A 15,185-nucleotide genomic window follows, 5' to 3' on the forward strand; every position below is an offset into this window, starting at 1 on the left:
AAAACACACCTCACATTGGACCGCAGTAGAATCCTAAACTGTAAGAAAACAGTTGGAGAAGAAAACGAGCAGGAAATCTTTGTATCTCTAAAGTAAAAATCCCTTACATATGACACCAAAGGCACAACTCACATCTGGCAAAGGACTAGTGTTCAGAATATTAAAAAACCTCTCAACACAGGAAGGAAGCCAAGTCAGGGCTGGGCTGAGTGGCAGAGCCCTGGCCAGCACATGCAAGCTCAATCCCTAGCACTGCAAAAGACCAAAACAAAATGCATCAAGTTTTTAACAATGGGCAAAAGACCCAGACACTTCACCAAGGACCTGGACAGTAAACAGGGCCTTAAAAAATGCTCACAATCACCATGCACTAGGAAAGTGCAAGTCAAAACCATAGTGAAAGCCCACACTACGTGTCCACCTGAACAGCTGAAATTTAAAAACAAACACCACCAGGTTCTGGAGAGGCTGTGGAAAAGTGGAATTCCAGCCACGTGGCTGAGCAGTACACTCTACATACAGCCCCTTGAGAAAACAGCCTGGCAGTTTCTTTCAAAGCCAAACATACACATTCAATATGGTCCAACAATTCTCCTGGGCTGTTACGCAGGAGAAATGAGATTTACATTCACACAAAGAACCATATGAGATGTTCATGGCTGCTTAGTTGTTTATTACCACGAAGGGAGAGCAAATCCCAACCTCCCTGCAGGAGCAGCCAAGGGAAGGTCACTCTGCACACCTGAGGATCCCATTTCACTGTGAAGTCAAAGAGGCTAGACCCCCAGGCTGCAGGACACAGGACTCCACTTAGGTGGCCTCCAGGAGGGACAGTCAGGGATCTGGGATGGTGCCAAGGGGGAGCCTTTTGGGGGGCGACAGTTCTGTACCATGATGGTGGGTGCCCCAACCCTACCCACCTGGAGCATGCACACACCTGCACACCACAAGAGTGCACCCAGTGTGACACTCAAAAACAATGTGCTGACTGGCTGCCAGGGCTGGGGAGGGCATAGGGAAGGCTGGGAAGGGGTGCAGTGCTCCACCCCACATCCTGGCACAAGCCTCGCCAACCCCGCCAACCCACATGACTACGTAAAGTTGAAACCCAGTCAACATAAAGCGCCTGAATGAACTGTGGGGTGGAAACCGAGCTGGGAACCTTCCCTCCCGACGGTCAGACCGCGAGCAGTCACTGGACCTTTGGCCCCAGGGTGAGGTGTTCTGCTGGGACACTGTGTGGCGCCACCTGGCAACCTCTGCCCTCCCAGGACAGCCTGCCTTTCCCGCTAAGCAGGCTCTCGTGTCACCCCACAAGGTCTCCAAGCTCAGCTCTCCCCTGGTGGAGCCCCTGGTGGCACTTGACCCAGAAGCTCCCTGTCCCAGTGCCTGCTTCCGGATGTGCCTGGCTGTGACTTCCACCTGCTTACCCACCCTGGGCCTCTGAGGGCCTCTGTCCTCACAGGCAGCACCTGTGGAATGGCCTGCTCCATGGGCTCAAGCCCCCTGAGGACAGGGCCTCTGCCTCCCGGAGGCCTGAGCCCAGACACCTCGACGGCTCTCACCTTGCACACGTACTTGATGAACTCCAGAGCAGGGTTATTGAGCACCAAGTGTGAGCCGGGGAGCACGGGGAACATCTCTGAGGGCTCAGTGGAGCTCCGAGAGCCCGTGACCTTCTTCTGAATCTTCTGAGTGATGCTGAAGAAGCTCTGAGTGAGCTCGTTTGCGACGTAATCCTGAGAGAAGGTGATCATTCCTGGGAAGAGACAAGGCGCTTGCCCTGGCACTAGGGACCTCCCACGTCCACCCAGACCATCCGAGAGGCACACAGTGCTGGCTTGGTGTGGCAAGGGACTCACCAGGGAGGGCTCCGGCCGCCCCCTCAGCCTCCTGGGAGAACTGGCTGGCCCCCCTCCTCTTCACAGGGGTGGTGCCCGGGGCGCCACGCCTCAGCTCTTCCTTCATGCTGTGGTGCACCGCCACGATGTACGCTGCAGAGGGCAGGCACAAGCCAGGGGTCCTCAGGGTAGGCAGTGCCCCAGACTAGGGGCACCCTGTGGCCAGCCAAGCCGACCACCAGGCAGACGTGGCCAAACTGCTAGTGACTCCTGTATCTGCTGCCCTCAGTTAGAGAAACAGACATGACTGAGAGCAGGGCACAGCTAGGCCAACTCTCACGGCCCTCCTGCTGGATGTGAGTGAGGCTGACCCCAGTGTCGGCAAACTCTTCTGCAACTCCTGGGCCCATGCTTTGGGACACTTCAGGAGACAGCCTGGAGAGCACAGACTCAAAGACCAGCAGACAAAACATGAACATAAACCTCGTGACAAAGCCACCTCTGCCACTGGATGAGCAGATGACTCCTGGCCTTGAGCCTGCCGTGCTCATCATGAAGTGCCGTTTAGGTGGGTGTCCTGAACTACAAGGCTAGCTTAGTTCACATGCTCAGCTGCACATCAGCTCACCCTCAGCTCCAGCCAAGGCTCAGGGGCTTCCTGCAGTAGGAAGTCAGGCCTGAAGGACAGTTTGGGTGAGTCTTGGTCACTGTGCACATGCACAAATGTTCCCAGGAAATGCGTGCAGCTTCGTTATTTGAAACAGATCTCCGGAGAACTAGGAAAACCCTCCATGTCACATGGTGGGGGTGCTTCTTGGCAGGTGGTGGCCTGGAGGGAGACAGCTCTCTCCCTGCCCCTGGAGCAGGTCCACCCAGATCTGATTTTCCACTGTCTCTCTTCTTTCCACTCCATGTGGCCTGAGCCACCTTCATTAACTCTTGTCAGCTGCTTGGCCTGTGCTCTGGCTCACCTGAAACGATCATGAGGAAGTAGCTCTGGCAGGAGGCTGCCTGTGGCAAAAACTGCAAAATGTTCCAGTTGTTCTCCAGTAGGTCCTCTACCCCAGACTCCTCCACGTCCTCCTCCTCCCGCTCGTCCTCATCTTCCTGCTCGTCCTCTGCTTCCTCTCCTTTTTGGGGCTCTTGCTGGAACAGAGACAATCCCTGTGTGCTCACCACAGCAGCACAGGCAGTGGTGAGACTCAGCAGTGGCAAGATGTGGGAGAGGCCTCTTCCAGCCTGGGCCTCCAGGATCCCTGAGCCCAAGTCAGGTCCTGCAGAGCTCAAGAACCAGTGCTCCATGGAGCAGACCTGGTGCAGGACAACGGCTTACTCTCTCAGAGGATTTGCTGCAAAATTATTCAACTCCTACCTCCCAAGAGGGAAGAATCACGCAGAGCTTCCCAGTGACCAGACCCTTCTCTGAACCTAAGGAGCTTCCTTCACCAGGTGGCTGGCACAGGCCTGAAGCCCCAGCACTCAGGAGGCTGAGGCCAGAGCCCTGGAGTATAGACTAGTCTGGGCAACACAGTGAGACGCTGTCTCATAGAAAAGAACCTCTTCTTGGGATGGCCACAACGCCACACAGGACCAGCTGCAGAGCTGCCCCCCCTCATGGTCCCGTCTTCCCAGCATGGCGAATCAGCTTCTGTGTGTGGACACCAACAGATGCCTCTCTTACCTGTCCACAATGAATTCTAGATGGGACTTTTCCTTTGATTCCACCATAATTAGATGGATCCATCCAGAGAAGGAATTCCCAGCATCGTGAGAAGGAAATGGTCAGGGAATGGAAGATTTCTTTAGAATGGATGCTGCAAAGAACCAGGGAGAAGCTGCCATGTGAAACCAGTGGTGTCCCTCTCCTCCACTTCTTGTCTTTCCCTTCTCAGTGTCGATTTACCCTCCTCTTACTTAAAAATGAGCTTGGCGTGGACGCAAATCACCCCTCAAACTTCCAAGGGAAGGAGCCAGCAGTACTAGGAGACTGCCTGCAGAGTGGCACCTGAGCTGGGCTGAGGGAGGCTGGCTGTATGTCTTGGGGGTCCCCGGGTCTGCCTGCCTCGCAGCCTCGTCATTATGGGTGCAGATGTGCTGCGTGTTCCCTCCGTCCCCAGCACCCTCAGCCAACATGACTAACCCCTGCTCTGTCCCAGATGGGGAGAAACGGCAGGAGGAACCCTAAGTAAGGTACTTACATGCAGCTGGACGACCCACCACTGCTCCTCCAGGACTCCTGCACTTGTCCCGGCTGCTCTCAGTTTAAGGAGAGAATGGCAGTGTGGCAGCTGCTGTTTTTTTGTTTTTTTTTTTAATTCTTTTTAGTTGGTGATGGACATTTATTTACTTATTTATTTATATGTGGTGCTGAGAATCAAACCCAGTGCCTTGCATGTGCTAAGCAAGCACTCTGCCACTGAGCCACAGCTCAGCCCCTGGCAGCGGCTTCTTGATGTGGCCCAACCCAGCCACCTCAGTGCTCAGCGCTGGGCCTCCTGGAGCTGTGCTGCAGCCCCCAGTGTCTCAGCTAGCCCGGCGGGCACACAGCATGACACTGGAGGACTGAAAGCTAGCCTCGGACCCCTGGCCCATGTGGAAGGGCATGCAGCAGGTCTGTGGAGCAGTGGTTATGTCTGCAGCTGTGTGGGGGTCGAGGTAGGTGACCTCACTCCTACGCCCCAGAACTGTTACTCTTCGGCAATGAGACTCTGCAGTGGAGGGGTGCAGCTGGATCCACCCAGGGCCCCTGTGTCTGCTCTAGCAATCTCCGTGTGCTTAGGGACATGTTCCATCCATGGTTACACCCAGAAGTGTGAGCTCCGGTTGTACTCTAGAGCCTCTGGGCCACAAGGAGCCTTGGGAGTATGGCCTGGGTGCGGCACCATCACTGCCCGAAGTCAGAGCTGCAGCAGCTGAAGGCTGACACCACGGCACTCAAGTGCCATACCCATGCCTCACACCTAGTGGCCACCGTGCGGTGTGCCACAGGGACACTGGCCCTTCGCAGAGCGACAGCAGGCTGCACCAGCAGGACGCCCCGCCACCCACCTGTTGGTGATGTACTCCACGTAGGCGATGGCGTCCTCAACGCGGCGCTTTCGCGTACAGAGGATGACCCGGTTGAAGTTGGCGTAGACGACTGATGACCCCAGGCGCTGGAACTCAGCAACAAGCCTGTGGGGCAAGTTCAGTCGATGGCAAAGCGGGTCAGGGAGCCCAGCCTCAGTGGAAGGCCTGCGCAATGCACTAGGGCCAGCAGGGTCTCCCTGTGCCACCCAGACTGCCCTGGATCCTGCTCAGCCTCCCATGCGAATGGGAAAGCAGGCACGTGCCACAGCACCTGGCAGCAGTTTCTGCATGGCAAGAAAATATGACAAGGCAAGAAAATAACAGACAAAAAAAAAAAGAAAAACAAGAAAAAAAATGTGCCAGCTCTTATCACAGATGGCTATTTTTTACTTTTATATAGAGAGAATTCCTTTTCTGCCTCCTGTATTGGGGATTGAACCCAGGGGTGCTCTCCTACTGAGTATCACCCCAGTGTTTTTTCTTTTCTTTTGAGACAGGGCTTCCTTAAGTTGCTGAGGCTGGCCTTGAACCTGCCATCTCCTGCCTCAGCCTCCCAAGTTGCTGGGTCACAGGTGTGCACAATACCCGGCTTCATTCCATTTTTAATAAGAGAAAACCCAACAAGACTACAGGAGACTGAGTGGAAGACGCGGAGAGGAAGCCGATTTCATTCATACTAGGGGTGGTCTAGGGAGACAACACTGAAACACTCATCCTGCGACAGTGGCAGATCCCCAGCCATGACAGCAGGGAGCAGGGGCACAGTGCCCTTGACTGTGAGCCGGCATGGAGGGCTCTCGGCAACACCAACCACCCAGTCACAACGCCCATCACAGTTGCAACGGCACGCCCTCTATGGATGCTGCTGCAGGACTCGCTCAAAGCCGTTCGCTGACTCGTTACTTCCAAGGGCGAGAAGCTAGACAGCGCAAAGCTCCCCTGACACGGTACGTCCATGCAGCACCCCCGGCCCTGGACCTGGGTGAGCACTCACTGCAGGAAGAGCTTCTTCATCATGTTGTGCAGAGTCCGGTGCAGGGCCGGGTCGTGCAGCAGAGAGCTCGAGGACTGCAGCCAGCGGTAGAAGTGCACCACCTGGTTGTCAGCATAGACGTTGTGGTACTGCATGATCTCCTTCACCCAGCCCACAACCATGCTCTTGAGGATCCTGGAAGACAAATGCAGGGGGTGTGCCATGGTCCCCTGCCACCTCCGACCCCACTGTCCAGACCCCACCCCACACCTGGCCCGGAGCCCTGCCTGGCATGTCCCACTTCACAGTGTCGCCTCCCTCAACACACTAAATGCTCCCTGCCACTAGAGATGTGCACAACGGCTCTCGTCTTTAAGCACAGCCCCTCACCAGCTGGAAACTTCCTTGGGGCTGTGATAGGCTGTTACAGCCAGAAATCACGCATGGCGCCTCCCTGCCCACTGCCACAGTGATGGTCTCTGCTGTCTGGGGTGGACCCATCTGCCTCTCAGGCTGAACCAAGACTGTTCCAGCTCTCATCCACCCTACCTGGTCCCATCCCAGCAAATTCCCCCTCCTGTGGGGGGCCCCAGGGCAACAGCCAAGACACACAATCTGGAATCAGATTCACCTGGGGTGCAAACCCTCACACTCAGTGGCACCAAGACCCGCCACAACCGTGGCTACCCTGACCTCCGTTTCCCCACCTCCACAGTGCACGGCTGTACCACTCTGCAAGCTGCTATGGGGACAAGGGACAGCGGAGTGCTGGTGGGGTTCCCTGGCACACAGAAGTGCCCCACGACACACAATGCACATCGCCAGGAGCTGCTGCTGACCAAAGTCCTTGACAGCCAATGCTGACTGCGACGGCTTACGAGGCTGAGTGCCTGGGGATCCCTAGACACACTCAGTCACGCTGACAAGAGCATGTGTGAGAAGCACTTTTTGGGTCAAATGCTTTGGCCACAGCAGGGTAGGAGTTAGTCTGTGGACTTGTCATGATAATCAGGCAGGATGTGTGCATGGGGCCACTGAAGTGGGAAACTAGCTGCGTGCGACTGGGAGAAGGGCAGCCCGAGGCACACTGCCTTAGGCCTTAGCTTTCTAAAGGAAGGGCAGGGTCAGGGCCTTTCCACTGTCCCACAGGAGGCGGGCACCTGAAGGTGCTGGAGCAAAGGGCTGTTTCGTCATAGCTGGCTGGGGCATTGGAGGCCTGATTGCCTGTGACCATGTCCTCCAGCGAGGCCTGCTGAATCACGTCAAAGCTGATGCCCATGCTGCCAGCCCCCTCCATGTCGTTGATGTGGTGGGACTGGAGGATGGTGTTAACTGCCAGGTTCTGAATGTCCAGTTCCACACACACTGCAGGGAAACACAGATCGTCACGCACCCTGGCCAGCTCCAGCACCATCTCCAGGGCCCAGTTCCCCTGCCAGCGACAGAACAGTCAGTGCTGCAGGTGCTGTCAGGTGTGGCGTGCACCCCACGACCAGCATCTGACCTCCTGCAGAACCGCAGGGCCATCGGCTTCTGGCCCTTGACTCTGGGAAGCCTGCTGTGGCCTCAGCTCTTGGCACGCAGTTAGGCACTGAGTTCGAACTGGTGAGAGGACTTGGTGAGACGGGACCCCCTCACTCACCTGTGGAGTAACAGCCAGCACTGTTGATCTCCACCGTGGCGCGGTCCTCGAACTCCATGACGAGGCGGTTGTCATCGGCCTCCTTCCCGCCCAGGTCGGGGCGGGCTGTAGGGGACAGCCAGAGCAGGTGGTTGTGGCGCTGGAGGTGGCGGGCAAAGAAGAGATCGGAGCCAAAGGTGGAGATGTCCTCTGGCAGATTCCCAATGGGAATGTGGAAGTACCTGTGCAAGGTGTGTGGTCAGCCTTAGGCGGGTGCCCAGGGAATGTTCACCTGCCATGGCAGTGGCCTGGCCCTGGCTGCTGGCCTCTGCCTCACCTGCTCATCTCAAAGGCCTGTGACAGGCAGGTGTCCAGGTTGAGGTAGTGCCGGATCATGCGGCGGGCTCCATGACGCTGCCAGTCCAGGACTCCATAGCTGATCTTGTCGACCACACGCACAGGTACCAGTGGGAACTCCTCCAAGACAGGAATCTCACTGGCCAGCCTCTGCAATTCCCAGCTGGACTGCACTGCAATGAGGGTGGGTCCCCGGCGCTCCTCCTGTGTTGGGCAGAAGGAAGAAAGGGCCTGGTAGACAGAACCTCAGAGTGGGGGTCTCTCACAGCAGGACCCTAGCAGGACCTCCCTCACCTTGTAGGCCAGCAGAAAGCGCTGGATGGCCCTGCAGATGGTCTTCAGGTCAGTTTCAGCGCGAACCTCAAAGGTGTGTCTGGGGGGTGGCAGGAGCTCGGGGCCCACCCTTTCCAGCAGAAGGCTGTGCTCTGCTGAGTACAGGGCACTGAGGCTGGGCATCTGGTTGCTGCGCACCTGGACAAGAGTAGCTGTGTGAGCCCCTTCCTGCACGGATGAAGGGGGGGCCCTGCCGTTGCACCAACTCAAGGGCAGGAGGAACATCCTCCTCAGGTCCTGCTGACCCACCAGCTCTTGCTGCCCATTGTCCAGGGACTCACAGTGTCTAACACAAACACAGATGCTCTGCGCTGTGAGGGGATGAAGAGCCCAAAGAGTGCCTTGTGGCCCTGCGAGTGGTGGTAGAGGTAGACGTGGCGGATGCTGCCTGTGGAAGGAAGTGTGATGTCACCCAGGGCATATGGGAGGCGGGAGAGTGGGCAGGGAAGTAGGCTCGGGCCACACCTGGTTCCAGGTAGCTGAACTGGGCCAGAGAACGCATCTCAAGGTGCTCCAAGGCAAAGGTCTCCGTTTCCCAGCCCGAGAGGTGCGGCACCAGCTGTTTGTTGACCACACACACACAGCCCAGTTGCACCAGGGCCCGGAACAACAACGGGACCTGGAAGAGTGGGCAGACAGGCCCGCGAGGGCTGACAGAGCTCTGGCACCCTCAGCTCACCCTGGGTCACCCAAACGCCACCCATGGGTGGCACCTCTGACAGGCCTGCTGAGACCCACCTTCCGGGGCAGTCCATCATCACTGCTGTCCCAGGTCCAGCTGGGCGTGGCTGGGAGAGTTACCTGAGTCTCGTAGACGCCCTCGATATCTGGCGCTGACAATTCCGTGTTGATCTCGTTGATATGTTCTTGGTACATGTCCTCTGGCACCGAGTACTCATAGAGATTGTAGACCATGTTGGAACGAGGAAGAATGCGATTCACCTGGTGACAATATGGTGATGGTCTTGTCCTGGACTCCAAGGGGCACACTAATGGAGTCCTAGGACTTCCAGTGCCTGTGGTGTCCGCCTGCCTTTCCCAACTGTCACAACTACAAGATCTGACCATAACTTAAAAAAGCCACTTGCGGCCTCCAAATGTAGACAAGCGCTTGTAGACTGGGGTACTCTATCGTCCTTAAAGCAAAGGGGACAGTGGACACCACGTCCCTGAATGCCCCCTATTCTCCAAACCCAGCCACGTCAGGGAACGGCGAGAGCAGGCCTGGCTGGAAGATCCGTGTGCCGTCTTGAAGGGCACTGGCTGGCTGTGTGCCGGGAGCCGGGCAGCTGGTCTCATCTGTGGACAGCTACTTTCTGGCTCGTGCACCAGGACAACTGCTCCTTGGGATGCTGGTCAGACAAGCAGACTCAGCTGGTGCTGACGGCGTCCCTGCCTCTGCTACCTGACTCTCACACCCCTGCATGGGGAGGGGCACAGAATGGAGGGCCCTGGATAGGATGGAGCCGCTCCTCCAGCTACCACTGGGCCGAGCACCAGGAGGGAGAGGAGAGCTGTCACCACGAGCTCTGCTCGGAGCAGTGCTGACCTCTCAGGAGCTTTCCCCAGTGACCGACCATCTGCCCTGCTGCCTCCAGGCATTTTCCTTGGCCTGTCTGCAACCTAGCCCATTGCCCTGGCACACCTGGGCGTGGATCAGACAAGTGTCAAGACCAGACTGGGGAGGGCCCCAGTTTATTCATCTCTCTTGGATTTAATAGGAAGGTGCAAGTGGCAGACACGGAGAGAAACCATGTTTTCCTGGTCAGAGAGCTGGAAAGGAGTTGCTATGTGAGAGAATCCTGGAGAGAAGAGGACTGGACCCTAATTCTGCACATAGACCAGCATGAGTGACAAGCTCACCCCGAGCTGTGCATGACTATGCAGATGAAGCAACTCAGGAAAGGTTGAGCCAACACAAGGTTTTGCACAAAGAGGGTAAGAAAGAATCTGAGATCTGAAATTAACTGGGTAGCTGCCTCAACATTCTCTAAATTTTTTTTTTAAATACCCAAGGTCGGCGGGGTGTGGTGGTCCATGCCTCTGATGCCAGGCACTCAGAGGCTGAGATAGAAAGACTGCAAGTTCCAGGCCAGCCTGGACCACTCAGCATGACTGTTTCAAAATAAAAAATGGAAAGGGTTGGAGTGTAGCTCAGTGGCAGAGCACTGGGTCTGGTTCTGCCCTCGGCCCGGAAAGCAATGCCTGAAGTCTCAATAGCACATGTAAAACACCCGGAATGCATGCGCTGCTTGACCTAACGACCACAACCAGGAACACATGGACGACTCTCAAAGGAGGAGGGAGTCAGGAGGAACAGGCCTGGGATGACCCAGACACTGTGACCAGCAGCAACTGACCAGTAGCTGTAGCTGCTTCCCACCAGGCTCAGGACAAGAGCCTCACCTGGATGAACAGAGTGAAAGGGAACTGACAGGAAAACTGGCATCTGAACACAGCAACCTGCACGGGTTCAGCAGCAGCCAAAAGAGGGAGAAAACTGTCCGAGTCTGAGGACGAGTTGGCAGAAACCATCCACCTGAAAACAGCCCTTTGATAATGGAGCAATCACACTCTACCCTCTACGGCCAGACACAGGAAGCCAATGCACAGGTCAGGGAAAGAGGAGGCAACAGGGAAGCAGAGGTCATTCTTGGCAAGACCACTGAAGAGTCCCTGGCCTCTCTAGGGGAATCCCTGTGGGGGGTCTCAAATAAGGGAGAGAAGGAACCCACACCAGCTACTGCGAGGGCGTTCAGGAAAAGCAATGTCGAGGACAGAACCCAGGTTCGGGTGGAGAAGACGGCGCGAGGAACACGGGTGACAGAACACTGTTCTCCATTCTGATCTCACACAGCACTGGGGAACGAGAGCTGCTTGAGAAAAACCTCATTGGGAAGACTGCTACTATGTGTAAATTAGAAGAGAGCTGGAAAAATAAATACCAAAGTCTCTCTCCTCCTCATACCTGGGAAGTGTGAAACAGGAATGACGGAAAAGGACATTCCCATCTCATTCTGCGTGTTCTCAACACTGCTGGCGAGCACTGTACTGACACATTGCGTGTGGTTTGAGAAATAAAGCTCCCTAGAGGTCCAGTGTACCCTGACAGACTCCACAAACACAGACACATGCCAAGCCACCCATTTAGGCTTTAGCTGGGGCAGTCCAGCTGTCCACAGCCAGGAGAGCAGCAGAAGCTGGCCTGAGCACCCAGCAGAGGGCCATGATACCTTACACACAGCAAGTCCCAGTGCTAGTCAGGATAATTTGCATGGCACAGCACTGAGTTTACTGCAATTAAATCAAAATGAAAAAAAAAAAAAAAATCAAATTCCTCTTAAAACTAACAGGAAAAACAGATAAAAGATAAATAAATCCAGCTTGTTTAAAAAGACAAGACCCAGGAGCCTCTTGAAGGGATCCTGCTGGTCCAATATGGGATAATGTAGGTCTCACATGACTGTCTTGTCTGCAAAACACCCTGCTAATATGAACATCTGCAGGCACAGAGGTGCAGGCCTCAGACCCTGGCTGCATGGGATAGAAACACTTGGCCTGGGCAGTGACATGGGTGATACAGGCAGCGAAACCACGTGTTTAAGTCACATTGACTATAAATTATACCTTATGTACTCACTGTGTTGTGGGGAGATCTGGCTAATTGATCTTAAAATATTAACACGTATCCCCAAGTCCACAGTAATACATATATTTTTCTAGTACTGGGACAATCTACAGTTGAGACACATCCCCAGCTCTTTTTAAAAATCATTTAAAACGGGGTCTCACCAGGTTGCCCAGGCTGACCTCAAGGTTGCAGTCCGACTGCCTTAGCCTGGAGTCATAGGCGAGCACCATGCCCAGTCAAAGTGATACTTCAGAAGATCACAGAGGAAAAATTCGTTCACCGCTTCTTACCTTGGAAATTTAATATAATCTAAGGGAAAATAATATGCAATTTTCTTGCTTTTTAAGGAAAAACGTCTGGTCTGGGACTGTGGCTCAGTCATAGGGCACACACACAAGCATACTCAGGCCACTGGTTCAATTCCCAGCTCTACCAAAAACCAAACCACTTCTGACTGGTGCACACTAAGTTTTCTCTGAACACAGAGGGCAGGACCAGAAGCCTTCACCCTAGAGCCCACACAAGACCAGGAGTCCAGGTGAGGCTCTCCAGTGGGTACCAACATCTGCCACCTGGAGAAAGGCTGAGGACAGGTTTGCTTCTCTCCAGAAGAGCTGGTGTCACAAAGGAAGCAAGGTTCTGCTAGTGAGGCTCTCCTGTGTGACCGTGCTGTTTCTCTCGAGGGCTGTGGGGATCCCCTCACATCCTCAGCCCCTGTGGCCCTGAGGACCTCTGCCCACTATCTAGGTGGCACGTTTCACCTGCCGGACAGACCTTCTCCAGCTACAAATAGTCACAACTCACCTCCTCAACTAGGTGCCAGTTGTCATGGAGCTTGCAGCATCCATCCAGGAAGCATGAACAGGACAACCTGAGACCCGAGTAGGCTGAGCCAGCACACTGGGCTACCTGGACTTCGTCTGAGACAGCAGTAAGAGCCTGCTGACATGCTAACTAGCGACATTCCCCAAAGCATTCTGAGAGGATGGGTCTTAGTGAGAAATGCCATGTACTGCAGGGCTCATCACAGGGACTGCCAGACAGGTAAGCCTACACACAGGCTAGGTGCAGGTCCCTGGGCATGAGAGGACAGGCTTCCTTTTAGGATGATGAAACGTCTTAAAATCAAATGTGGCTCCAGTTGCACCACTGTGAATTCACTAAAGCCACAGAACAGTGTAATGGCACCCTTTCAGTGGATGGATGGCATGGTGTGTGAATTTATATCCCAAAGCTACTAACAACGGCAGTGCCCACAAGTCTACCAGCCCACTCACCCCACATCCAAGGACGGTGACCCAGCAGCTCCTGCGCCTCAACCCCCCCAGGTTCTGTGTTCAGCCCTCAGACACTGTTTCAAGTGATCCTAACCATATCCCAGTAAGGTACTTAGGAGATGGAGACAATACCACACAGCTCCTAGGACCTCAGGTCTGCAAAGCCCATGCTCCTGGTCGTCTCTGTGTCCCCACCGCTGGTGTGATGGCAACAACAGCAGACCCCTTACCTTCCGACAGGAAGGCCCCTCCTCTGCTTTGGCCACTCGTTGGTTCACATAGAATATGCGGGGGATACTCAGCTTGATACAGTGCAAGTCACTGCCAATGATGGCCCATAGCCTGAACAGGCCAGCCTGGCTGGTCTGGCTGATCTGAAAGGAAATGACACACATAGCATGTCACGGAACACATGGATGGCTGTGAACAAGACACAACAAGGTAGCCTTCAGCCCTGCTCCAGGCAAAGGTGCTCAGGACCCCTGCAACAGGCAGGAAGGTTGAAGATCTGTCTTCTCCATTCAGACCCAGGGCTAGCCTGGCATTCCTTGACCCACACCTGCACCTTCTTGGAGGCACCTGCCTCCCTGGGTCAAGGCCCACACCTGCACTATCTTGGGGGCACCTGCCTGCTTGGATCAAGGCCCACACCTGCACCATCTTGGGGGCACCTGCCTGCTTGGATCAAGGCCCATGCCTGCACCATCTTGGGGCACCTGCCTGCCTGGGTGAAGGCCCACACCTGCACAATCTGCCAGGGAAGGTCTAGAATGCTACGTGCAGTTCTTCGCAGGAAGCTCCCCAGCCCTGTGGCAGGCCCGTCTCTGATGGCCCCATGCCTCAGCAGACCCTCCGCAGACTCCAGACGCTGCTTCTTCCTGCGGGCCAGGCGCTGTCGGGCCTGCAGCTGCCATTTCTTCTTGTGAAAACGGAGCCAGACCAGCCACTCTTCCTGGGACAGATAGCAACACAGCCAACAGGCACATTGTGAAGCAGAAACATCCCTCCTTGACAGCCTTTTAAGCCTCTGCAGCTTCCACGCATTCTGTGATGACTATGTATCATCACACCCAACTTCCCCAGAGACCAAGACCTACCTATGGGTCCCTGCACGGCCCTCCAGTCGCCCCAGCTTCTCACCTGGGTGGTGCCAAGTGTGGGAGGCTGCCCCAAGATCTCCTGCCAGGGCACCGTTAGCGTGAGGTCCTGAGACTCCTCCTGGCTCTCCCACAGGACTCGCTTCCTCTTGGTAGCGACAGGGACTGCTGAGTGGGGTGGCTTTGTGAGGCCAAAGTCCTCCATGTCGGGAGTACCTGAGCTGGGGCTGTCTTCTGGGGCCTGTGCCATCACAATCTGTAAAGACCCAACTGCCTTAACATGCAGGAGCTCCTTCCTTAAACTCTACCTCTAGAGCCTGATACATTACTGAAATGGGATGGAGACTTACAGCCTAATTTAACTTTTTTTAAAAAATATGGGCTGGGGAGATAGCTCAGCTGGTAGAGTGCTTGCCTTGCAAGCACAAGGCCCTGAGTTCGATCCTTATATATATATGTAATTTTTAGTTGTAAATGGACACGATACCTTTATTTTTATGTGGTGCTAAGGATCGAACCCAGGACCTCATGCATGCTGGGTGAGTGTGCGACCACTGCACAATCCCAGCCCCGATTTAACTTTTTTTTTTTTAATTGTAAATGGACACCTACCTTTATTTTATTTATTTATTTTCATGTGGTGCTGAGGATCAAACCCAGTGCCTCACACATGCTAGGCAAGCACTCCAGCACTGAGCTACAAGCTCAGTCCCAATTTAACTTTTAATAGTCAACAGGACAAATAGAAAAGTTCAGAAAATGATGCCATTCAAGCACCACCAGTGTGTGTTTGTACTTTGCCAGGACTGCTAGCGAATGCTCCGTTCAACTAAGAAATAAAACACTGCAAAGAACCACTGAGGCCCCCCTTCCCCCTCCTACCATGCTGCTCTCAGGAGTGGCCTCACTCCCCACGTTTTCATGCTATTTTGCCTGACCACAAACAACAAGCACCATAGCTGTTAAACAGGGATATGTGGTGTACC

The 15,185-nt window shown here is 54.8% G+C and overlaps 1 protein-coding gene across 1 annotated transcript in view; it reads right to left on the minus strand.

Moving 5' to 3' along the window:
- The window catches only part of POLE (DNA polymerase epsilon, catalytic subunit), a 42,787-nt gene that overhangs the window by 2,292 nt on the left and 25,310 nt on the right, over positions 1–15,185 (minus strand). The window contains exons 30-45 of the mRNA XM_079149441.1: positions 14,243–14,455; positions 13,845–14,054; positions 13,333–13,476; positions 8,996–9,136; positions 8,660–8,813; positions 8,476–8,582; positions 8,156–8,332; positions 7,842–8,065; positions 7,526–7,746; positions 7,044–7,248; positions 5,905–6,078; positions 4,890–5,015; positions 3,523–3,655; positions 2,813–2,987; positions 1,863–1,994; positions 1,566–1,759 (exon numbers count right to left, since the gene is read on the minus strand). Coding sequence (XP_079005567.1) covers positions 1,566–1,759; positions 1,863–1,994; positions 2,813–2,987; positions 3,523–3,655; positions 4,890–5,015; positions 5,905–6,078; positions 7,044–7,248; positions 7,526–7,746; positions 7,842–8,065; positions 8,156–8,332; positions 8,476–8,582; positions 8,660–8,813; positions 8,996–9,136; positions 13,333–13,476; positions 13,845–14,054; positions 14,243–14,455 — 2,730 coding nt within the window. The remainder of the gene's footprint in view (positions 1–1,565; positions 1,760–1,862; positions 1,995–2,812; positions 2,988–3,522; positions 3,656–4,889; positions 5,016–5,904; positions 6,079–7,043; positions 7,249–7,525; positions 7,747–7,841; positions 8,066–8,155; positions 8,333–8,475; positions 8,583–8,659; positions 8,814–8,995; positions 9,137–13,332; positions 13,477–13,844; positions 14,055–14,242; positions 14,456–15,185) is intronic.

This window comes from Sciurus vulgaris (assembly GCF_902686455.1).
Source record: "Sciurus vulgaris genome assembly, chromosome: 8".
NCBI lineage: Eukaryota > Metazoa > Chordata > Mammalia > Rodentia > Sciuridae > Sciurus > Sciurus vulgaris.